Source organism: Rhinopithecus roxellana, chromosome 18 (genome assembly GCF_007565055.1).
Source record: "Rhinopithecus roxellana isolate Shanxi Qingling chromosome 18, ASM756505v1, whole genome shotgun sequence".
Lineage (NCBI taxonomy): Eukaryota > Metazoa > Chordata > Mammalia > Primates > Cercopithecidae > Rhinopithecus > Rhinopithecus roxellana.
The window spans coordinates 94,105,223-94,129,399 of NC_044566.1; the positions used below are offsets into that span (position 1 = coordinate 94,105,223).

The 24,177-nt window shown below is 44.4% G+C and overlaps 1 protein-coding gene across 17 annotated transcripts in view; it reads left to right on the top strand.

Moving 5' to 3' along the window:
- DOCK9 (dedicator of cytokinesis 9) overlaps window positions 1–24,177 on the top strand; it is a 306,369-nt gene that overhangs the window by 111,130 nt on the left and 171,062 nt on the right. For 4 of the 17 annotated variants that reach the window (XM_010368525.2, XM_010368528.2, XM_010368531.2 and 1 more), the window contains exon 1: window positions 1,386–1,679. The exons of 11 other annotated variants lie outside the window; for them this stretch is intronic. In XM_010368525.2, coding sequence (XP_010366827.1) covers window positions 1,554–1,679 — 126 coding nt within the window. In that variant the 5' untranslated portion in view covers window positions 1,386–1,553. Of the gene's footprint in view, window positions 1–1,385; window positions 1,680–24,177 lie in introns of those variants that run through there. 2 more of the 17 variants (XM_010368530.2, XM_010368535.2) reach the window with 1 other exon arrangement.

Consider the following 24,177-nt stretch of genomic DNA (forward strand, 5'->3'; position numbering starts at 1 on the left):
GCTGCTACTGCTTGTTGTCTGCTGTTACTAAATCTTCCCTGATGTCAGGGAAATACTCAGAGTAACTAGGAGAAGCTCTGTGGTATCCATGAAGTACAGAGTAATATTTGATCCCCTCTTTAATGTTCATTTCCACATAACTTTTAGATAAATCCCTTAATACGTCTGTTTTAATTTTTCCCAAGAGATTAAAAAAAATGACTCCACTGTTAAATGTCAGGAAATAATAAAAATACAGACTTTTAGGAACACCTCTTTTGGGTGCTACTAAACCACCATTGAACCCTAGGTTGGTGATCCAGCTATTTTCTCGTGCTTTTGTGTATCTCTCTCTTAATTTCATTAATTTGTCATTTATGATGTCTGTTCATCTTGCCTTCGCAGCTAGATGTGAAGTTCCTTGAAGGAATAGATACTCTACCTTATACTTTTACTATGATCCTCTCAGTACCTAGTACTGGGGGTACTTTCTGGTGCCTACACACCTGGACTTAAAGTAATATTCTATTTAATTGGCTGGGCGCGGTGGCTCAAGCCTGTAATCCCAGCACTTTGGGAGGCCGAGACGGGCGGATCACAAGGTCAGGAGATCGAGACCATCCTGGCTAATACGGTGAAACCCCGTCTCTACTAAAGAACACAAAAAACTAGCCGGGCGACAAGGCGGGCGCCTGAAGTCCCAGCTACTTGGGAGGCGGAGGCAGGAGAATGGCGTGAACCTGGGAGGCGGAGCTTGCAGTGAGCTGAGATCTGGCCACTGCACTCCAGCCTGGGCGACAGAGCCAGACTCCGTCTCAAAAAAAAAAAAAAAAAAAAAAGTAATATTCTATTTAATAAATGCATTTACTATGATATGTGGTATCTCATGAAAATGTTTTGATGACCTCATCTTTCTGGCATCAAATAATAGATAAATTAAGGGTTTCATGCTGTGGTCTGTCATGCGGGGTGAAACTTATTTCCTCCACCTGTATCCATGAGGTACAGGCTATGGGAACATGCTTGCTGGTAGCTCTTCCCTGCTTTAATCATCAGCCAGGCACTTGGTGTTTAGCCATAACACAAATGAAAGCATTCCAAAACTGGAAGAATTTTAGAACAACCAGACAACCTTGCTGTCTCTTAAGCTCCATGAGCTTCAGAGTTAAGGTAGTTATGAAGGAGTCTAACTGTGACTGGTTTTCTTTTCAACACCGCACTATTTTGATTCCGATTGATTTGGCCCACGCTGTGTGGAACAGACACAATAAAGCCGGTCTTTATCAGAGAGGCAGTACACTGTGTATTGTTCAACTTGGAGTTTGTTTTCCTTTGGCCAGCAAGTGGGAGCCTCCCCTTTTGCGTGGAGTAGTAACACCCCTGGAGGCTGGCCTTCACTATCATGCCTTCCCTCCCCACACGCTCTGCAGACCCAGCCAGAGGGGCTGACCACTTGTGCCTGGGAAGCCAGTTTCCTTTCCTTCCTTGGACCACTGGCATGCCTGTGCCTTGCACGGCCGGGGACTCGCAGCTGTTCCAGTTGCAGACTTTCTGACTTGCGTTTTCAGCTGAGAATGCAGGCTGATAAATGCAGGACAAGTAGTAGAAGTGTCAAAAAGGAGCTGGTGATTGAGTCCCCCCTGCAATACAAGGATGCAGCTCAGGGCGAAGTGGAAGCAGAGAGCCCGGGCCCTGTGCCGGTAAGAGGGTCTTGTACAGTGTTGCTGTATCTCCCCCATGCTGGGTTCTTGTTGTGCGTGTGGACGGGGTTGACGCCTGTTGCCTGTCTTTGATTTCAAAACTTGCTCTGCTTGTCCCTTGTGAACTCCTCTCTTTCCCTGTAATATGACTTTGATTCCCCTTTGATTCTTCTTTGTGAAGAAAGAAATGTTGACATTTTGTGGGTGAATGTGGTTTCTAGGAGGTTTCTTTGTATGGAACAATTATGTATTGTTCACAATTATATCCCACCTAGCTGCAGTGTTTGCAAATGTAAACCCAGGGAAGCATATTTTAATAGCAACTATAAGGTTGAAAAAAGATGTGCTTTGCAAAATTAAAACCTTTTCTACGTTATTTATGCTATTGAGAAAATGAGGCAGGTCCCATTGGGGGGTTTTAAGGAACATAACTGTTGGAAATATTACATAGTTTAGAAAGGATAAAATTACGTATGTTCTTCTCACATTTTACCAGGAGGTTTGCCTTGAATAAAGTAGGGAAGAACCTAAACTGTGAACCAGCTGATAGAAACGTTTCTGTTCTTACTATCAGCTAAACTCTCAGCATTTGGGTAGAGCCAAGTGCTTTGGTGGACTTTGTAGGGGAGGAATGTGAAAAATGGTTGTGTTGTTATCATCAGTGAGTAGGTTGTGCTTCTCTCTCGGAATTTCTTCAGTACAATAAAGGCACATAATTTTTTAAGCAAGCTGCACAAAACCACTAACATGCCCTGCAGAGGGGGGACAATTGAGCCTTTCAAATTATCTGCTAAAGAGATTGTTAAACTAATATGTAGTGATTTCATTTAGTGATTTTTTTTCTTTAACCTGGAGGTTCAGTTGATGTTACCATTAGGTGTTTGCTTACTAATTTACTTAATTTTCAATTACTGTCTAAGAATCTGAGCTTAAACTTTCCTGTAACAGATTTGATTTGAACTGAGTTGCTTTCTTTTGTGATTCGTGAGAATGCCGTATATTGTATTGCCTTGAAAACTATATTACTAACCCTGAACTGAAAAAGTCAGTAAAATATCATGGTCTTTTTCACTGCAGATTTTCATCTTAGAGATTAAGGTTTCTTTTCTTCACCCTCTGCTACATTGTTTAGAAATGTAATTCATTGTTCTGGATTCCTCGCTGCTAATGTAATAGCTGGCTTATCTGTTAGGTTGCTCGCAGGCTGAATGGGTTTCACTGCTTAAAGCAGCTGATGTAACTTATGATTTCTTGGAGGAAGTTGTGTGGTTTAGGTTCCCTTGTGAATATTCTTAAAAATCTTCTGTCAGTGATTCTCCAGCTGTGTAGAAATATTTGTCTACAGGACTGAATACACTGTAGAAAGATGCTGTGCATTTTTTTTTTTAAGCACACAAGTGACTTTTTAAACTTACTTCTCTTTCTAGTGCTCAAGAAATTTGCCATGTATGTCCCAACTATTTGTTTAGGTGAATCTCACTCCAGGCAGTTCCACTGGGGGTCTTTTTCCACTGCAGTGGATAAGGCTGTGCTGCCTACAGCTGCAGTTGGTGGGAACACTTGTCAGGGCCCAGCAGCTTCTGGCAGCGTGGAGATCTCAGCTCTGCGCACCTGCAGAGAGACGTGAGGGAGTGAGGAAGCCAATAGTGATACCAGAAGTTTTTTCTTATCGGGAAGTGTTTCTCTTCTTCCAGCAGGTTAAACAAGATACAAAGAGCTGATGTCAGATCAGAGAAGCAAGGATATTTCAGCAGGGCCTCTGCCCAGGGGCAGATCTCTTACCTGTGGCTGTTGCTGTCCACCGGCAAACAGGAGTTCAACAGATTGCTGGGAAGACAACTTCTTTCTCAAGATGATTTTTCAGAAGGAGGCAGACACCATTGTGCAACCTGTTTGTGGCAGTACTATTCATTGTTACAATGTCAGGGGCCCACGGGCTTGGTGAGAATCCCCAAGACTGTCTATCATTTGAATGAATCCTACCTAGAGACGTTTCAATGTAGGTAACATGCTTTATTCAGGAGGTAGCATTTTGAAATAAAGTTTTGCTGTTTTTAGTTATGTACAGAAACAGTCCTTGGGGAAAAATATTACCTAAGTTGAAAAGGATAAAATTAATTAATGCATGTAGTATAGAAGTACGAAAAACAAGAAATGCAAATAGTGTAGCAGTAGGAAAAACAGTGTCCTTGTTTTTAGTCTCCAGTGGTGACCACTATTAATAATTCAGTGCATATACTTCCAGACTTTCTCCTGTGCCTAGAACAGTATAACTCGTGTGTGTGTTTAGAGGATGTACTATTATAGTAGATTTCTGGGTTAATTTTCTCCCAGAACATGTCAATAACATCTTTTGTCACCATATGTGGATTTATGCCTTTTTTTTTTTTTTTTTTTTTTTTTTTTTGAGACAGAGTCTTACTCTGTCACCCAGGTTGTAGTGCAGTGGTACGATCTCGGCCCACTGCAACCTCTGTCTCCTGGGTTCAAGTGATTCTTCTGCCTCAGCCTCCCAAGTAGCTAGGATTATAGGTGCCCGCCACCATGCCCAGCTAATTTTTGTATTTTTAGTAGGGACAGGGTTTCATGATGTTGGTCAGGCCAGTCTCGAACTCCTGACCTCAGGTGATCCGCCTGCCTCCCAACGTGCTGCCATTACAGGCGTGAGCCACCGCACCTGGCCTATGCCATTATTTTAAGGGCTGCATATTATCTCATTTTAGGTCTATACTATAATTGGATGGTTTTTCAATTTGTTTCTAATTGTTTGCATTAGTAATGAGGCTACCATAAAGGTACCTGTAAGTAGATCTTAAAGCATGTAGGCAAGCCGGTATTTGTTCTAGAAACTTTCTATCAGAAGTTCCCTCCTGCCCTTATGATTGGTGGTAATGTTTTTTCTCCTCTGCCGGGGCCACCTTGAAGGTTTCCCTTAGCAGTGGCTGCTTGTTTAGTGTTACAGAAAGTTAGTGTTTCTTTTTCTTTCTCTTTTTATTTTTGGAGATAGAGTTCTTTTTTTTTTTTTTTTTTTTTTTTTTTGAGATGGAGTTGCTCTTGTTCTCCAAGCTGGAGTGCAGTGGCTCAATCTTGGCTCACTGCAACCTACGCCTCCCTAGTTCAAGCGATTCTCCTGTTTCAGCCTCCTGAGTAGCTGGAATTACAGGTGCATGCCACCACGCCCAACTAATTTTTGTAATTTTAGTAGAGACGTGGTTTCATCATATTGGTCAGGCTGGTCTCGAACTCCTGACCCCAGGTGATCCACCCGCCTTGGCCTCCCAAAGTGCTGGGATTATAGGCGTGAGCCCCTGCAACCGGCTAAAAGTTAGTGTTTCCAAGAGAATATGTGTTTGAGCATTATAAAGTTTCAGAGGCTGCAAGGTTCAACTTTACAGGTACCTACATGGGTGGGTCTTGTCCCCTGCATTGTGACAGTAAGTGAAGGAGGAAGCACATGGTGAAACTTCCCCATTTCTATCCAGGCTTACTGCCAAACCCACTGAGAAATAGCTTTGGGGGCTAGAAATCACTACCAGGGGAACAGGCAGGATATTCTTGATGTCTGCATGTTAGTTTCCCTGCTCACATTTGAATACCTATTTTTACCCCCTACCCCCCCAGCTCTAACATAGTTCCTGGAAACAATTTATTCTAATTGTTACTGCTCAACAGTTTAGAGGAAAAAGGTGTGGCTTCAAAGTGCCGAAAAAGGCTGGGTTATATGTCATTTATGCAGCCTTTCATTGGGTTACTTTTGTGAGGGTGGTAGGGACTGCAGCACAGGTCTTATTTTGGGAATTTTTAAGGTTGAAGGATGTAAAGATTGAGAATAGCTGAATTTTCCTGTTAGGTGTACTCATTAGGTATTTTTTGAAAAGGATCAGCGGGCATTGTGGCTCAAGCCTGTAATCCCAGCAGTTTAGGAGGCCAAGGTGGGTGGGCATTGCTTGATCTCAGGAGTTCAAGACCAGTTTGGGCAACATGGTGAAACTCCATCTCTACAAAAAATACAAAAATTAGCCAGACGAGGTGGCATGCACCTGTAGTCCCAGCTTCTCAAGAGGCTGAGATGGGAGGATTGTTTAGGTCTGGGGGAGTTGAGGCTGCAGTGAGCAGAGATGACACCACTGGACTCCAGGCTGGGTGACAGAGTAAGACCCTGTCTCAAAGAAAATAAAAGTTTCTTTTCGGAGACACCTTTTGGGTGGCTCATATTTTCCTGGGATCCTCAAGTGTTAAAAGCAGAATTTTAGTTCTTATTTTAATGTTTGAATGACCACATGATTACTCTAGCTAAATAACTCTGTGAGAAGGCAGCACAAGTACTTGATGTAGAAAGTAGTAGAAGGACTTGGCTTCTGGTTGGATACACCAGTACATTACCTGGGAACTCTTCTGTCCCCCAGACAGAGGAGGAATGAGACTAGAAAATCTTTCCTATCCCTGAAGTTCTGTTTGCTCTAGAAATAGCAGACTAAGTGAAGTATAAGCTTATGGGCAATGATCAGGTTGTTAATTTTCAATTAGACTTTAGGTGACTGTGATTGAGTTAATTAAATTATACTTAGACAATAAGCCTTTCTGCCCTATAGGTTTTCCTGCATCCTTAGAGACAACTTTAGAAAAAAATAATTAATGGTATTACATCAATAATATTTAATAAGTAGTTTCCTTGTTTTTAAAATATTGGATGGTGAAAGAAAGATGTTCCCAAAAGATTTATATAGTGACCTATTCCTAGCGACAAGAACAGGAAATTTTACTTAGTCAAAGCCATACACGTTCACTACAATGCTCTTTGTGTTTCATTTGTTTATTCATTAATTTATTCAACTCACATTTACAAGAATAGAGACTTGCCAGTCTTATTGGACAGTGCATGGAGGTGAATGAGATCAAAACCCTTCCTCTCCCCGGGCAGCAAGGCATGAGGAAGGAAGGGGTTCATTCCTCTGGAATGCTTTCATGTGATCTTTATCAGGCACAGTGTGTGTTAATGCCACCCTGTCCTTTCCAGACACTTAAGCAGACAACACTTAAACCATCAGCAGCTCCAGGAAGGACGTGCTTCAGATTTTTTAGCAGCTAACGTAGGCATAGCCCGGCTTTGCAGAAGGCGCAGGCCGAACCCTTGTCTGTTCACGTGAACAGTGTTACATGAGGCTCCTGCTGCTGCACACCTATTTTGTGGAGCAGTCGGTGGAAGGAATCTTTGGGGAGTGCATGCTTGGAAAGGGTCCGAGTGAATCTAATTAACATGCCAGCCTGGGAAATGATCTCAGACATGGGGCTTCCACAGCTTGTTCCCTACCTCATTGCCATGCCAAGTGACAGCTACCTCCTGGGTAGCAGTGTATAGAAAACTAAAATCACTTGTATAGAAAACTAAAAACTAAAATCCACCCACCTCCGGTGTTTCTTTTCTCATGATCTGTCATCAGCATGGAGGGAGAATGGCTGGTGACTGTTTTTTTATAGCAAGGTAATGCCAATAGTCATGTAATAATAAAAATAGCCACTACTTATATGTTGCCCTGCTGTGTGCCAGGAACTGTTTTATGCCTGCGAAATGTTATTCAATTAATCCTCACAACTCTAGAATGCAGGCCCTATTCTTTTTCAAAAGAGGAAACTGAGCACAGAGAAGTTAGGCAACTTGCTCAAAGTTACACATTCAATAAATGGCAGAGCCAAGATTGTAGACTTTGGGTCAGGTTTTCTAAAATCCATACCTGGACACATATGCATGATTCATGAACAAAAAAGAACATATTCACTTGACCTTAGCATTGAGACTGTAACGATGAACAAGAAAGGAAAAACACACTGCCCTTAAAAACTTAACAATTGTTAGAGAAAGGCCAGTTTATAAGTGACAACCAACAGTGGTCGAATAGCATGAAGACAATGGTGGTCATGTGAAGAACTCAGAAATATGAATGAAGTAGAGCTGCCATGAGGAGTCCCTCTTACCTTGGGTGTTACATTTTATTATCTTCCCAGAAAATTACATAGGAGCATAGACTGGTGAGGGTCTAAGAGTCTGGAGGCATCCTGTTTTCCTCCCTATTTTCCTTTTTAAAAAATTTATAGCATGGCTCAGGTTAATCCTGAAATGTTTACTCCCTAATTAGTAAAATGGGCACTGTAGTCCCCATAGTGTTTGCAGAGGCTGCCATTTGTGCAGGTGTGCTCTACTCTTGGAAAGGTAGCAGCTAAACATGAGGCTGCAGAACAATGTCCATCTGGCTGGTGACACGGGTGGGCCAAGAGACCAGAGACCTAATTTTGATCCTGCATCTGCCTCTCAATCTCTGCAGATTGCCACCCTCCTGGGCTTCAGTTTTCTTATCTTTAAAATGAGGAGCCTGTGTCGTACATAGTCTCTAAGGTCTAGGACTCAAGTTCCAGTGTTAGCATCTTTGATCTCAGAATAACCTGGGATGGAGTCAGGTTTAGGACTGTGGAGTTTTAGTTTCAGGTTTTAAGCTTTGTTTATTCAAAATTGTTTGGCTTTTGAGTTGTTGGAGCTACAAAATGGGATCTTGGAATTCCACCTAGTGTAAGAGGTAAGACCAAGGGAATGGGTTGGCCACCTGGAAATGAATCAAAAATTTGGAGTTAGCAGGGCACTCTAGGCAGGAGATAACAAGACAACCCGGCTCTGGCCTACAGATAGCATATGACGGTGAGGATACTTTTAGAACCAAGAAGGATTGGAAATTATAGTTTTCCCCCAACTTTCCAGAAGTTTGAAATACCCTGTAATGTGATATACTAGTGCTAAGTCTCTTTTAGAATGACATTTTGAGGCTTTGGAAATTTTCAGTGCTCCCTTTCCTGACAAGTATAAGTGCCACTTACCAGTGGGTCTCAAGGGCTCTGCCAGGTTCCTGGGGAGGAGCCAGTCTCGTATTCTGCTTTGGGATCTCCTTAATATGGAGAGTTGTCACTGCCAAGGGAAAGGCAGCAGCGAGTGGTGCAGAGAACCAGCACACACTCACAGGAGGCTCACTTGGCATTTCTAAGCCAGGACTGCATTGCATATCAGACAGAGATTGTAGCAGTGGCTGCCCTCCAGATCCCCCATCTCTGAAGGTTCTCTGGACTGCCTGTTCCACTACCACATTCTGTCTTTTCTTACGCTGAGCCATGCTGCATTGTGCTATCAGACCACTCTTTCTAAAATGCAGAGACAGGTGGGGCATGGTAGCTCACACCTGTCATCCTAGTACTTTGCGAGGCTGAGGTGAGAGAATTGCTCCAGGCCAGGAGTTTGAGACCAGCCTGGGCAACATAGCAAGACACTGTCTTTACACAAATAAAAAATAAAAAAATTAACCCGGCTTAGTGGGGCAGACCTGTAGTCCTAGCTATTTGGGAAGATAAGGTGGGAAGATTGCTTGAACCCAGGAGTTCAAGGTTACAGTGAGCTATGGTGGAGCTACTGCACTCCAGCCTGGCCATCAGAGCGAAACTGTCTCAAAAACAAAACACAAAACAACACAGCCCACAAAGATAGTTGTTAATTATCTGCTTAAAAGCCTTCTCTGACTCTTCCTTTACAGAGAAAGCAAGCATGGCTCCCTCGATTCGCAGAGGCTGACCCTGAATTTGCCTGCTAACCTTATCTCCTACAGCCTCCAAAATGTGCCCTAACCCCGGCTTTCCAGCCTTCCTTCCACCTGGGGTGCTTTCATACCTGGGCACAGCTCTGCCTTTGCCTGGCATGTACTGCACTGGATAAAAGGATAAAATCCTCATTTATGCTTCAAGCCCCAGCTCACATGCCAGCTTCTTTGGGAAACCTTTACAAACCTTCTCCACACATTTCCCAGAAGACTGTGTGCTCCTGTAGCCCATCGTGGCGTCATCGTTCCAGCTTGTTGTCAGGCATCTCTGCTTTGTTGTAGTGAAGGTTTGTACTCCAGTCTCCCTCACTAACAGGGCTTCTGCCTAACAGGAACCACCCGAGTGGTTTTGTTTTCTTTGTATTCAATCTCTGATATAATGTGAAAGGTTTTGTTTAGTTTGTTTGTTTTCTCCTCCTGCTTCTCAGCATGGTCCTGGTGATTCTTTGGGGAATGTGTAGGCAAAAAAAGGTTGCAGAAAGGGCCTACAGGAAAGACTAGATCTGAGAATCATTCACATTTTCATTCGCCTCTCTTCTACCTGCAAAGGTTTAGCCACCAATAACCAAATGTCTTGAATTGCCAAAAAGTAGAAAGGGATGCAGGTAGAGGTACTTGCTTGACTTACATGTGATGTGGATATCGTGCCTCTTTACTCTCCTGTGCATCTGTGATTTTGATCTCTATTAAAAAGTTGGTGAACATTTTATCAGAGTACTGTTGTGTACAGAAGTGCAAACATAGGTTCCCAGAGTCAAACTCCTTCTTGTTCCTCTCTTAGCCAGCACCCCTTTCTGTTATCAGTACCTCTTCTTCCTGGCAGTCGTACCTGAAACTCTAACATCATCTTTGATGGTCATAGTACACTTGGAAAAATCACCGTGTGACATTATTACACCAGCTTCTCAGTAAATTGATTATATCTGGAAAAGGTGGAGATCCACAAGATGACAGGCAAAGAAGATGACTCTTCCAGGGAGAAAGAGTTCAGAAAGGTGGGGCCTATTGAAGTCACAGGAGAATGTGGTCCACTGCTTTATAGAACCACGACTAGACCTAACTTTTATCTCTCATGTGGTGTTGTTTCCTAACTCTTGTCTGCCCAAGTAAAAATTTCAGGAAGTGGACTGTCCTTTGTTTTGCCATGAAGTTTAAAAAATTACCTGTATGTTAAAATTTCTTACAGTCTATAGTAGTGCTGTCTAGTAGAAATATAACATGAACAATATCTATAATTTCTTCTCTGTTAGTTTTTGAGACAGAGTCTTGCTCTGTCACCCAGGCTGCAGTGCAGTGGAGTGATCTCAGCTCACTGCGACCCCGCCTCCCGGGTTCAAGCAATTCTTGTGCCTCAGCCTCCTGAGTAGCTGAGATTACAGCTGTGTGCCACCACACCTGGCTGGTTTTTGTATTTTTGGTAGAGACGGGGTGAACCATGTTGGCCAGGCTGGTCTTGAACTCCTGGCCTCAAGTGATACCGCCACCCCCCCCCCCCCCCGCCTCAACCTCCCAAAGTGCTGGAATTATATGCAGCCACCATGCCCGGCCAAATTTAAAATTTTCTAGTAGCCAAGTTAAAGTAAAAAGAAACAGGTGTAACTAATTTTAGTAATATAATTTTAACCCAATATTTCCAAAATATTACTATTTCAATTTTGAATTCTTATTTAAAAAATCAAGGTATTTTATATTTCATTTGTCAGACGTCATTGACCTTTGGTGTCTGTTTTATGCCTGTAGCACATCTGAATTTAGAATCGTCACATTTTAAGTGCTCAGTAGTCACCTGTGGCTAGTAGCTACCACATTGATCATGCAGGTTTATACTTACACGTTCTTTAGCTTAAAAGCCTCAAACTAAAAAGCTGTCATTTTGTGGGGGAGTCACTGGATAAGGAAAAATATTGGTGATTTTTTTTTTCTGTAGGAAAAAAAATACATGATTTAAATGTGAGTTTTCCTTACAAAGGTCATGCCTTGAAATATTTGATGGTAATATATATTACATACTACTTAATGGCATTAATATGTGTCAAGGCATTTAAACCTGGTTCTTTGGAAAGATTTAGTATTTTGGAGTATGATTTTTAATATTTTTGAAGTGGAAAATGATTTTTTCCTGGAAGGGACTCTACTCTATCTCTGCTGTAGTGAGATTGTAAAGCCTGGGTAGTTCAGTGCCTGGCAGATCTCAGAGTAGGGAGAATTTCCCTCCTCCCTGGTGACGTGGAGCCTGAAGCATCCCCGTGTGGAACAATGTTCAGCATTTCTCATATAAAGAGGAACAGAAGCACTGGAGAGGCACTTCTGGTTCTAGAAATCTGAAATTCTATCATGCTTACTGTTCATGTGTGATGGGGAAGGTCCTGGTCTTGGGGCCAGGAGACCCAAGGATCACCATCTGTGTGACCTTCAATAAACCATCTAATTCCTCTAAGCGTCAGTTTCCTCATCAGTGAAATGGTGTTGATGCAACCATACAGTGGTAGGAAGGTTTAATGAGACAGTATGCGAGTAATTCAGCAAAAGTATGTGTGTTATAGGGGCTAAAATTCTATTGAATGTGAACTACACATAACTATGTATGGTCCCCACCACCACCATTTGGTGAGTTCGTGCTCTGTCCAGACACTACATATTGAACCCTGTCAATAACCTGGTGATAATGGTAACAGAAATTATTACTTTTCCCATCTTTAGATGCCAGTATGGAGATTAAAAGGTTAAATAAGCAACTTGTCCAAAGGCCACGTAGCCAATAGGCAGTGAAGCCAGGATTTTTTTGAGAATACGTTTTAATATGAAATTCTCAAACATACACAAAAGTAGATGGACTAGTGGTGGTTCTCAAACATGAATGGGCACCATAATCATCTGAAGGGCTTGTTAACACAGACTGTGAGGCCCCAACCCCAGAGCTTCTGACTCCTTGGGCCCAGGGTGAATGTGTGTTTCTTTTTTTTTTTTTTTGAGATGGAGTCTCGCTCTGCTGCCCAGGCTGGAGTGCCATGGCCAGATCTCGGCTCACTGCAAGTTCCGCCTCCCGGGTTTATGCCATTCTCCTGCCTCAGCCTTCCGAGTAGCTGGGACTACAGGCGCCCGCCACCTCGCCTGGCTAGTTTTTTTGTATTTTTTTTAGTAGAGACGGGGTTTCACTGTGTTAGCCAGGATGGTCTCGATCTCCTGACCTCATGATCCGCCCGTCTCAGCCTCCCAAAGTGCAGGCTTGAGCCAGAATGTGTGTTTCTAACATGTTCCAGGTGATGCTGATGCTGGCCCAGGACCAAACTTAGAGAACCATTGTACTGATGTAATGAACCCCCGTATACCTGTGTCTGTACTGCCTGCCTGGCAGTGGAGTCTGCAGAAACTGTTTTGTGAACTACTTATGAATATTCCATTCTCTATCCCCAATATCTTAAAATAAGTAGCTTAAAGTAAGTTGTTTTGAAATCTGACTAAATCTGTCTTTTAGAGCCTTTTAGCTTAATTACTTGCCCTCTTCATTTCAGAATTCCAAAAATAGTTTTTATTGACCTAGGAAGAACTAACAATTTTAGGTCATAATGCTAAAAAAGGAAGAAAAATGCCTGGAAGAGTCTACAGTCTAGATTTGAGATAGAATTATTTATACAACTATGATAGCACATCTTTTTGTTTTTTGATTTTGTTTCTTTTCACATGTGAAAAAAATAGGCAGAATTAGAAGTCAAGACTACTGTATGTGTGTGAGAGACACATGCTGGGCCCACCGCAGGTGCTCTACCTGGTTCTCACTCTGTTCCCTTTTCACCCTTCCTGGCCTGGAGTTGGCCCATGCCGGTATCAGGGTAGGGAGAAGACACGTGACGCACTGCACTTGCAGGGGACCTGCTCCCGTCCCACCTAGCTCTCTCCTCATGTGACTCCCTGGGCACAGGACGTGGAGAAGTCGCCTAAATTCCTGTATTGTCTTCCTCTCCTCATTGACATTCTCGGCAGCAACCCCAGCGAGCACAGCTGATGGCAGGCTGTTGAGGAGTTGTGTAGGTTTTCCTTAATTGGTATTATTATTCCTGTCTTTCTTATTATTTCCATTTCTATTATCATTTTTCTCTTACCCATTTCAGGTGCTATTGATTTGACAAAATCAGATTTTTGTCAGATTTGTCAAATCTGTATAACTGCTGTTTAACAACATTGTGTTAGTGTTTATAATATAAAAAACTGAATTCACAAATGTCTAATTGTTGGTATTAGTCTGTTCTTAGGATAACACCACAATGGAGCATGAAAAATATATTTAGATGTCTGGGAGTTTGGTGTTTCTTATGCATTCTTCCAAATATTCTCCAAAGCATTAACTGCTTTTGAGCTTATTTCTAAATGTAAGTTTAGATAAGGTTTCCTTTTTCCTCCAGTATTTAGATTACATGTGTATGCACATTGTCAATGAAAGTGCAAAATTAAAATGTAGGCATCGTTTTAGTAGGGGCTGAGACAAGATCCTGGGCCAGGGCTCAGGAGGTTCCTCCTGGGACCCCAGGACAGTCCCTAAACTCCCAGGTTCCTGGGTTTCCCAATGTGTAAAATGAGAAGACTGGACTGGATAATCTCATGTTCTGATGTTTGCGCAAGCTTGTAGTGCTAGATAAAAGCTTTTAAGCCATATTACTGAACCTGTAGTACCTTTTAAAAAGCATGCTTTCAAACAGCTTCTAGATCACTTCCTACAGACACTCATGAGCATCTGGAGAAGAACATATACTACTGAATGAGAATGGGATTCTATCTTGATTATCACCATCTCCTAGTTGTAATGTCCTGAGTTAGGGACAGAAGAGCATGTCTGTGACAAGCTAATGGAGGGCATCTTCCTTCCACTGCAGGAGGACATGGGACCTACCTCTGTGTCTCTCAGCTTCTCCTCCTGTTTGCTGGCTTCCTGAGGGCCCTTCCTACTGTGGCTCTACCTGCCACTCTGGCCTCGTCTCTCCCTGCAGGCTTTGGCACATGTAGGTGCCCCACGTGAGCTAATCATTGATTAGCTCAAATGAACACTATTCCAATATTTGCTTACTTTAGAGGAGAGACTGAGGGCTGTACGGGCGAAGGTGGAGCAGGGGTCTTTGTGAGGAGTGTTGCTGTCTGACTCCAGTGTTATCCACCCTTGCAGAGGAAGCAGAGTGGGAGGGCACTGGCCCATCCGGTGCTCCTTGAGCACGTCCATCTGGGAGGCCCACTGCTCACCTCAGGTAGCAGCTGTGTGGAGTCTCTTTTCAGAAGGGCTTTCTCCTAAGTATAGTTTTCCCCATGACCTTGGATTTCCAGTGGTGCTAGAGCACCTGTGGAGCTGGGACCCCACGCCCCCTTTGTGCACCCTTATCCAGCGATTCCAAACTCCTTGCTGCTTCCAGAACTCACCATGCTCAGGGAGAATTTAGCATGAAGTGCATGAAGCTTAAGTTTCAGGATCCCTTTCAAGGCAGTGGAAGAGATTCCAGCAATTTTATATTTATTAGTTTTTTTTTTTTTTTTTTACCTCACTGTAATTGTATATGTTTCAGGCCCTACAGAATCTACTTCCATCCAGACACATGCTCCCTGGTGTCTCAATTTTCTCTGCAGGGAATCCTCAATCGGCTTTGAATCCTGGCTGGCTTGTTCATCTCGTTGATCAGCTCCAGGAACCTCCTTTAAGAAGTACCCCACATCACTGGGGTCATCCAACACACAGTTATTGAATGCTTCTGCTATGCTGGGTGCTGTTCTAGGTGCTGGTGACAGCAGTGAATACAATAGGGCTGTCTTGCCCTCATGGAGCTTATAATCTAGCTGAGCAGAGGCTGGGTTCCTTCTAGTGGGCCAGATGCCAGTCCTGGTCCCTGTTGCTGTCATTCATTCTGCTGATTGTTCACACATGTGCCTTCCCTCTGACTGCCAGCTCCCTGGGGTGGGACTGTGTTCTTTTTATCTTGATGTCTCTGGCACAGTGCATGTGAACCAGCTCAGTAAATACCTGTGGAGAGAGGGAACTCATACTGCTCATCCCATGTGTACACAAGGAAGGGAGGCGGCTGTTATTTTCCTGTGCCCACTCTACTTATAGGAAAATGAGGATCCTTCCTGCAAATTTGACAACTTCAAGAAGTTCCTGGTGAGGTTAAGTAATGAGAGTCGTGTGCACGACGGGAGTGCAGGAAAGCTCGTGTGGCCCACACTTGTGAGCACGTGGCTTCAGAAGCCCCTTTCTGTTACAAGCTGCCATCTCCCCATTCCCATCCCCAGCAACAGTACTCGTGTCCTGGTGGCAACGTTGAGAAGCGCTTTGGAAATGGACCAACTTTATCTCAGCCTATCAAGTAGCTTTTATAGCCATGCAGATAAATCAAGGAAGTCCTAAATTCTTTATAAGCAGAAATGACAAATTTCTCATTTCTTAAAATAGCTCCAAGAGTTGCCATTTAGTTTGCTATTTCAAGAAGTGGCATTCAGGATTTCAGCTCTTGTTAACATTTAATCACCAGAGACACAAGGACAAGAAATGACTGGAAAGTTCATTTGAAGCTATCACGTCTGAGGCAAGAGCAGTGAAATTGCTTTGCTCTTCGGAGCTTAGCTCTTCCCATGGTTTTTGAGGTTTTGTACATGTTTGGCCAGAACTGAACTCAGTTTGTGGGCTAACGTTGTGCAGGTCTGCTGGATCCAGAGGAATCTCATTTTCCTGGCACTGAGAACATTTCCTGCTTCTGATTGCCTTTTGATCTGGAATTTCAATTTGCATGATGTTGGGCCGCCAGACCCTAAGTAGCAAATGCTGTAGGAGGGAGGGAGTTCTGAGAGATTGAAGGGTGGGGGGGGGGTCATGGTGGGGCCTTGTGGGGTCCTGCTCTCTGGCCCCCATGGGAGGTGTAGGGAAGTGTGATTGCTAGAGGTGCGCCATGCTGTCCGCTGCCATGGGGACTGGCAGGGCCTTGGTATCAGTGGCTCACCTGTGTCCATGTTGTCCCTTGAGATGAGGAGCTCTTTCTCCCCAACCACTCTGATCATGCCATATAACTCTCTGTGAGCGGTGTCCCATGGGGTGTCCTGCCTGCCTGCTCTCTTCCTCACAATCCAAGATCCTGCTGCTGTCATGGAGCTGCCCTAATGGGAGGGGGTCAGGAGTGCTTTCCTCTATCGCTCACCCGCACGCAGCTGTGGTTCTTCTCCATCCTCCCTGGCACACACCGCAGCAATACTCAGTCCCGTCTACAGTATAAGCAGCTGTCTGTTTCCTTTGGGCTCACCCCCTGAATTTCAGTGTCTGCGATGCAGTTTTCTCTATGTTGGGTCATTATTTGTCTTCCTTTGTGCATGTCCCTGCCATTATTGCCTGTTTTATTTTGTATGTTTCTGGAGGTCGAGGAAAGTTTTTTTTTCTTTAAAAAACGTGTCATGCGCCGGGCGTGGTGGCTCATGCCTGTAATCCCAGCACTTTGGGAGGCCGAGGTGGGCAGATCATGAGGTCAGGAGATCGAGACCATCCTGGCTAACACTGTGAAACCCCATCTCTACTAAAAATACAAAAAAAATTAGCCGGGCGTGGTGGCGGGCCCCTGTAGTCCCGCTACTCGGGAGGCTGAGGCAGGAGAATGGTGTGAACCCGGGAGGCGGAGCTTGCAGTGAGCCAAGATTGTGCCACTGCACTCCAGCCTGGGCAACAGAGCGAGACTCCGTCTGAAAAAAATAAAAAGTAAAAAAAAATTTAAAAAACAACAAAAAAACAACCTGTCATGCAAGCAACATATTTAATAATATGAATAACTCAATTTATTATAATACGTGTTTACAGTTTGCAAGGTTCTGCCTTTTCCATGCATTGACCTAGTTAAGTCCAGCCACAGCCCCAGGTGACTGCACAGCTCGGCTTTCCTTACCATGCTACCATCCTCTTCAGCATTCATGTGGACACATGACCCTATTAGGGCAGAGTCAGGTTTTGTGAGGGACAAAGCTTATAGAATTTTAGGGCCCTTCTTTAAGAAAAGTAATTCAACATTTGAAAACAAAATAAGGCATGGAGGTGAACATTTATTTAGAATTTAAAAAGAAATAAATTTTAAAAAGCTAACCCAAGCCATAAACACCAGAAATCCAGGGAAACAACACATTTTTATCAATGAACCTCTTGATACACCTCCATACTTCTTCCCTACAGTTTTGGGGCTTCATATTCTTTTATTGCCTCTTCACATGATCATGATTTTGTATCATCGTTCTTCATCGCAAGAACAGATCAGTGTTTCCCTTGGCGTGATTAGTCCAAATTTATATTTTATTATTGAGAGTTTAGAAAAGTTTCTTCTAGTTCCACAACATCTGGGAATGTCACAGGAATTTTTAGGATTGGAAAACTTCTGTTAGGTTTCTTTTGTATGTGAGCAATGCAGTTTGGGGGCATTCTTAGTTTGTGCAATGGCTAATCTTACATACCGCCAAGTAGTCCTGGGGCCACATACCTTAGAACATGTCTGAATTGTGACAGGGCCTCCCATTCTCTGTGTCGTGACATTGGGTGGACACAGCAGGCACGTTCCTGGAAATCTTCTAAGCCAAGGTGCCCAGCAACAATGGAACTGTACAAGAACCACTGGCAAGCTCTGTTAGCCCCACAGGACGTGTCGCTGGGGCCTGAGTGGGATGCTGAGGGTGGCAAAGATAACAAGACTCAGCCCTGCCCTGAGGCACTGATAGTGGAGCTGAGCGTTCACAGGTCACAGCAAGCCGAGGACTGTCATGAGAGGCATCCCAGGACTGCTGCTAAGTAAGGATGTGGCAGCAAGGCGCCAAAGGCCACCTTTGTGGGGAAGAGGGAGGTAGTGCCCCAGTTCTGTGTGAAGTGCTGTATGCCTGCCTGGGGCTAGAGCAGCTCTGCTTTAACTTTTTTGCCACATTGCCACATTTGCTTTCTTTGTAGACCGTCGGCCAAAGGGCTGTAGGACTGTGACAGGTGTAGAGGTGGGAGGGGCACATTATCCCTGTAGAGGGAGTGACTGGAGCTGGCTGGTGTCAGAAACAGTGGATGCAGCATTGCCTCTTTGCTGGGCCCCCGGGCTTGCCATGAGACTGGAAACCTTGCATCTGCCTAGCTAAGGCAGGGCTCTGTTGTCAGGGTAGGCTTTTGTCCACCTGAAGAATTCTCATTCTTCTTCGCTCTCTCCAAGCATTCCTTCCTTAGTAAAGTGAAGAAACTTCACAGGCCATGGAGGGCAATGGGCTTGACCTTAGCTCTGCATTTCACTTCTCCCAGTACCTCTCTTTACATTGAGCTAAATATTTACAGGCCTGGCTCTTCCACTAGCCCAGGGCTTCTTCGACTCAGTTCCACATGACCACTTTCCAGGGAATTACAGCCCTCCCCTCGAAGCTGTGTATACAATCACAGAAAGCAAAGAATGTATACAGTTTTCGTGGGGAGAGGATCCAGGCTCTCAAAGGGGTCTGTAACCTTGAGGAGGCTCGGGACCGGCCTTGTTTCTTCTTCCTCCCTGAAATTGAAAATTCTAATGTAGTTCCTGGGGCATCATGATCGATCAGGGATTTTCCAGCATCCCCTGGAGAGCGTGTTCAAGCATAGGTAACTGGTCCCTGCTCCTGGAGCTCCTGACTCGGCTCTGGACTGGGGCCTCAGAATTTGCGTGTGTAACCAGTTCCCAGGCGATGCTGAATCACCAGTTGCTGGGAGCCCACTTTCAGAACCACTGTTGTGGACTATTTGTGGACTGAAAGTACTGCTGCCCTCTCCCTTTCTGATTTCACAGGAAGCCTGAGGAATGAATGTTCATAGATAAGGACTTGCTCCTCCACATGATGCGGAAAGCTGGAGGACTTGTGTATAGACCAAGTTAGATTTTTATACACTATAAAAGCAGCAGTCACCAGTGTGTATGCTCTGAATGTCGTGGGCTTGGGAGCCAGCCAGGCCCCACCATGCTTAGGGAAAAACAGCATCCTGAAATATTCACAGTTCAAACTGATGACTTCTCAGGGTTTCAAAACATGATAGTGCATGATGGCTCCAGAGGAGCTCCACCAACAACCACGGTCAATTTGGGTAATTCTGGTTTTCTTTTGAAAATAGAAAATTAAGAACTTCTCCCTTGGAAGTCTGTCACCAGGGGAAGAATTGAACTTGAGCATGTTGTGATAGCTTTAAAACCAAGGCTGTGTGCCAGATCTGTGCCAAGCCTCGTTCTTACAGATAATAGCAGGAACCGGCAGTCTGGTAATTAGCCTGCATCATTTTGCTGTTAGTGTGACCTTCTTGTCACTAATCATGTCGCAGGCCAATCAGTTCCTTACCCTTGTGGGCTGTCCCCGCCTCCATGTCCCACCAGCACCTGGAAAAGCTTAGCAGGGCTGAAGAACAGTGAACAGCTGCCACCAGTGAATCATAGTTTAAAAAGAGTTGAAAATAGGCAATTATCCTCTTAACCCACAATTTAGTGGATGCAGTGGTGTGACTTCCCACAGATCCACCTCCAAGTCTCCTAAGCCCCTTTCTTCTGCCATTTCTGTCTTTGGTTTCCTCCCCAGGGTGCCTCCATCCCTGCCTCTCTTTTCCTTTTCGTCCCCTGCATCTCCTGTTCCCTTTCCCTCTCTCCCTCACCAGTTTCCATTCTCCAGCCTTTCTCCTCTGATGGTTTCTTTCTTTTCCCCATCAAAGGACACCTGTAGAAGGGAGGCATTAAGCCTGGTATTTGTATTTGAAGCAAGAGCTTTTTGCCTTGTTCTTAACTTAGGCAGCATGTGAACCACTCCCATGCTAGGGAGTGAGTCATGTGTCCTGGAATCAGTCATGTGTCCCGGAAGTGCTTCCAGCAGCTGCTAAAGACCTCTGCCCTATGAGGTCACTAGGAGTTCTTTCATTAAGTGACCTGAGTTAGGGTTTGTACAAGTTGAAAATTTTCGCAGTCCCTGATACATGGTAATCCTCCATGAGATTTATCTTATTGTTCAATCAGTACCATGAGTTTTCCTGGTCATGGTACTGCATGACCAGTCTTTAACAGAAATGTTGGCTTATAAACTCTCCTTCACACATTTACTATGGCTGAGTATTGCTAAGCACACATTGTTCAAAGGGTAGCCTAGTATAGGAGAAGAAAGAGTTCTGTTTAACAGAAGACTGCGTTCTGTCCCAGTCCAGTCCTGCTGGGTACTTGGTGGGACACTTGTAGCAATTAGCTCAACTTGGGATCCTCAGTTTCCAGCCTCAGTTGTTGAGTGGTAATTGTGATCAGTGAAAACACCTTGAAAGTTACACTTTGTCACACAAAAGCAAGATAGCAGCCACAACGTTGCATCCTTTCATTAGATACCTCCAAGATACACCTTGAGGGGAAACAGAAATTCATCTAATTAAAGTATTATTTGGTGCCCTAAATACATGAAACTGACCCATGAATATTTTTATTATCAAACATTTTAAGCAACCCAAGTTTATTCAGATAGGTGCAAAAAAATCATTAAATACATTAAGAGTTGTAAACATGTGGGCCGGGCGCGGTGGCTCAAGCCTGTAATCCCAGCACTTTGGGAGGCCGAGACGGGCGGATCACGAGGTCAGGAGATCGAGACCATCCTGGCTAACACGGTGAAACCCCGTCTCTACTAAAAATACAAAAACTAGCCGGGCGAGGTGGTGGGCGCCTGTAGTCCCAGCTACTCGGGAGGCTGAGGCAGGAGAATGGCGTAAACCCAGGAGGCGGAGCTTGCAGTGAGCTGAGATCTGGCCACTGCACTCCAGTCCGGGCGACAGAGCGAGACTCCACCTCAAAAAAAAAAAAAAAAAAAAAAAAAAAGAGTTGTAAACATGTATGTATCTTATATGTCCAGAGACAAGAAACACATCAGTAATTGAACATGGAAAATTAATATAAAGAATTACTAAATTGGTGAAAGGGAATTAACTCTATTAGGGGGTAAAGATAACTCTAAATCAGGCTGTGCCCTTGGGCAAAATCTGGCTGCTGCCGTTTTTATAAATAAAGTTTTATTGTAATACTGCCATGCCCATGTGTGTACTTATTGTCTGTGACTGCTTTTGTGCCGCAATGGCAGAGTTTACCAGTTGTGACAGAAACTGTAAGGCTGGCAAAGTCCTTTACAGAAAGAGTTTCCAACTCCTGCTGTAAGGATACAAGAAGAGTAAATGCGGGAACAGAGATCCCCAAGGAAGGAACAAACTGGGAAGAGCCTCTCACCACTACCCAAGGCAGAGATTCAGGCCTCGCTGAAGAGTGTGGTTGTGGCCCAGGGTTGGTGGCTGGTGGCTAAGGTTGCTCAGGTGCTGTGGGCTGGAGCTGGTGGGCAGGGAGCCACCCACTGGGGGGAAGCTGCTGAAGGGGTGGCAGCAGGACTCTTTAGACGGCTGCCCACAGGGATGCCAGTCCAGCTTCTTGGAGGGCATGCCCTTTGTAGAAAGCCACCTGACTGCCCTGCTGTAGGAACAAAGTCAAACAAAACCCCAAACCTAATAGCATTGGCAGCTGGGAACAGCCCATTCTCAGCAGTGTCCCTCCACGCCCCTCCCTGTCCAGGACTCAGAGTGCACCTCTGCCTTCTGACAGTCTGAAGAGTCATGGGCCTTACCTGGGGGGAGTGGAGCCAAAGGCCCTGTGCAAAGGGGGCTGCACCCAGCTGTGCCTGTGCCTGGGCAGGCAGCTGGGGCTGTCATGAAAGAGTACCCCTGGCCCGTGGTTATGGGGTAGCCACCATGTAAGCCAGGGAGAACATGGTGTCTTCCCAGTCTGCAATATTGGTCCATCTGACCTCTTTGTAATGGAATTTTAGAAAGTTATGTGCATATTTGGGTTTTATTAGGAATATGGTTACGGTTCCTAGGGAAAATGTTATTAATCATGACATCCATTCATTTTGCCAACAAGCATTTATTGACTGGTTACTCTGTGCAGTGTGACAAAAGAGTGAATCTTTTTTTTTAATTAAAATAGTTTGAAAAATATTTTCTGGGCAATTCTTATTTAAAAATAATTTGTATAAAGTTCTTTTCCCTTTTTTGAATGTAAAAACAGTTTACCGTTACCAGCATTTTACTATATAGCTTTAATTTTTTGGACTTTGCATATTTTTAGTCTCTGTCCACATAACACGTATTTTACTTAATTATAATAATTGCGTACTCATTTGGGCATTGCTTTTTTTCTTAGCATGTCAAAACATCTTTGTAGAATCTCGTTAAATCAAGTAATTGGAGTTAAATATGAGCATGTATCTGTATAATAGGTAAAGCAAGTTGACTGCTACTTCAGACAACTCCAGAATCTCGGCAGCTGAACACAGTAGGTGTTTCAGTTCTTGCTCCTGGGGCATTTCAGTGCCTGTTTGAGCAGGCGGTCTTCTGCAAGGGGATTCAGGACCCAGACTCTTTCCATCTTAGGCTCCATCCTTTCCTCAGGCCACCCAGTACAGTGTTGGATCCTGTGTGCGTGGCTGCAGAGGGAAGGGGGAGGGGCCACATGGAAGGCTTTTGTGGGCCCAGATGAGGCAGTGGCCCCATCTTTTCTACTCGAATAAAATTGGTTAGAAGACAGTCACGTGGGCACACCAAACCATGAGGAGTCTGGGAAATGTGGTTCACCTGTATTGGAAAGGAGACAGGTTTTGGAAACAAATAGCAAGCCTCAGTCACAATTGCCAATTTAGATGCCACATACCAAATATCTTTAATATACTTCTTATATACAAATTGCCTTTTTTTTTTTTTTTTTTTTTGAGACAGAGTCTCGCTCTGCGGCCCAGGCTGGAATGCAGTGGCCGGATCTCAGCTCACTGCAAGCTCCGCCTCCCGGGTTCACGCCATTCTTCTGCCTCAGCCTCCCGAGTAGCTGGGACTACAGGCGCCCGCCACCTCACCCGGCTAATTTTTTGTGTTTTTTAGTAGAGACGGGGTTTCACCGTGTTAGCCAGGATGGTCTCGATCTCCTGACCTCGTGATCCGCCTGTCTCAGCCTCCCAAAGTGCTGGGATTACAGGCTTGAGCCACCACGCCCCGCCTGTCATTTTTAATACATAAAGCATTTATTGAGATTGTGTATATCAGATGATTATAGTTTCAGAAATAATCTTCTAGTAACTGTTGATATAATGGACTTAGTTCCTTTTTTTTGAGATGGAGTCTTGCTCTGTCACCCAGGCTGGAGCGCAGTGGCGTGATCTCAGCTCACAGCAACCTCTGCCTCCCCAGTTCAAGCAATTCTCGTGCCTTGGCCTCCCGAGTAGCTGGAATTACAAGCATGTGCCACCACGCATGGCTAATTTTTATACTTTTTGTAGTGAAAGGGTTTCACCATGTTGGCCAGGCTGGTCTCTAACTCCTAACCTCAGGTGATCCACCCATCTTGGCCTCCCAAAGTGTTGGGATTACAGACGTGAGCCACTGCGCCCGCCCTGGACTTAGTTACTTCTGATAACATCTTCTATATGCCTATTTTAGCATTTGGCATACTATAATATAGTTAGTTGAATATGTATCTTTATCCCTGACCTAGCCCAGTCAATGCCTCATATGTGGAAAGTGAGCCATAAACAAGGTGGCAGTGACTGGCGATAGATAAAGGGATTTTAACCAAGAGATCTAACTTTGGAAATAGCTAGAAAAGCCATATTCTCTTCTTCCCTACTTACTCGTTAACCTCTTTCTCATGCTCAGTGCATGCTAGGGATGGACGTCCCCATCCCCTAGGATTCGCCCATGAGCCCCGGTTTAAGTAGTACCTGTCCGCCTGGCTCTGACCCAGCTGCTTGCCTGGTTTGGGCTCAGCTCATTATCTTTCTACCTTTGGGTATTACATATTAAGTATAAGTATCTGGGGATAGGGAGG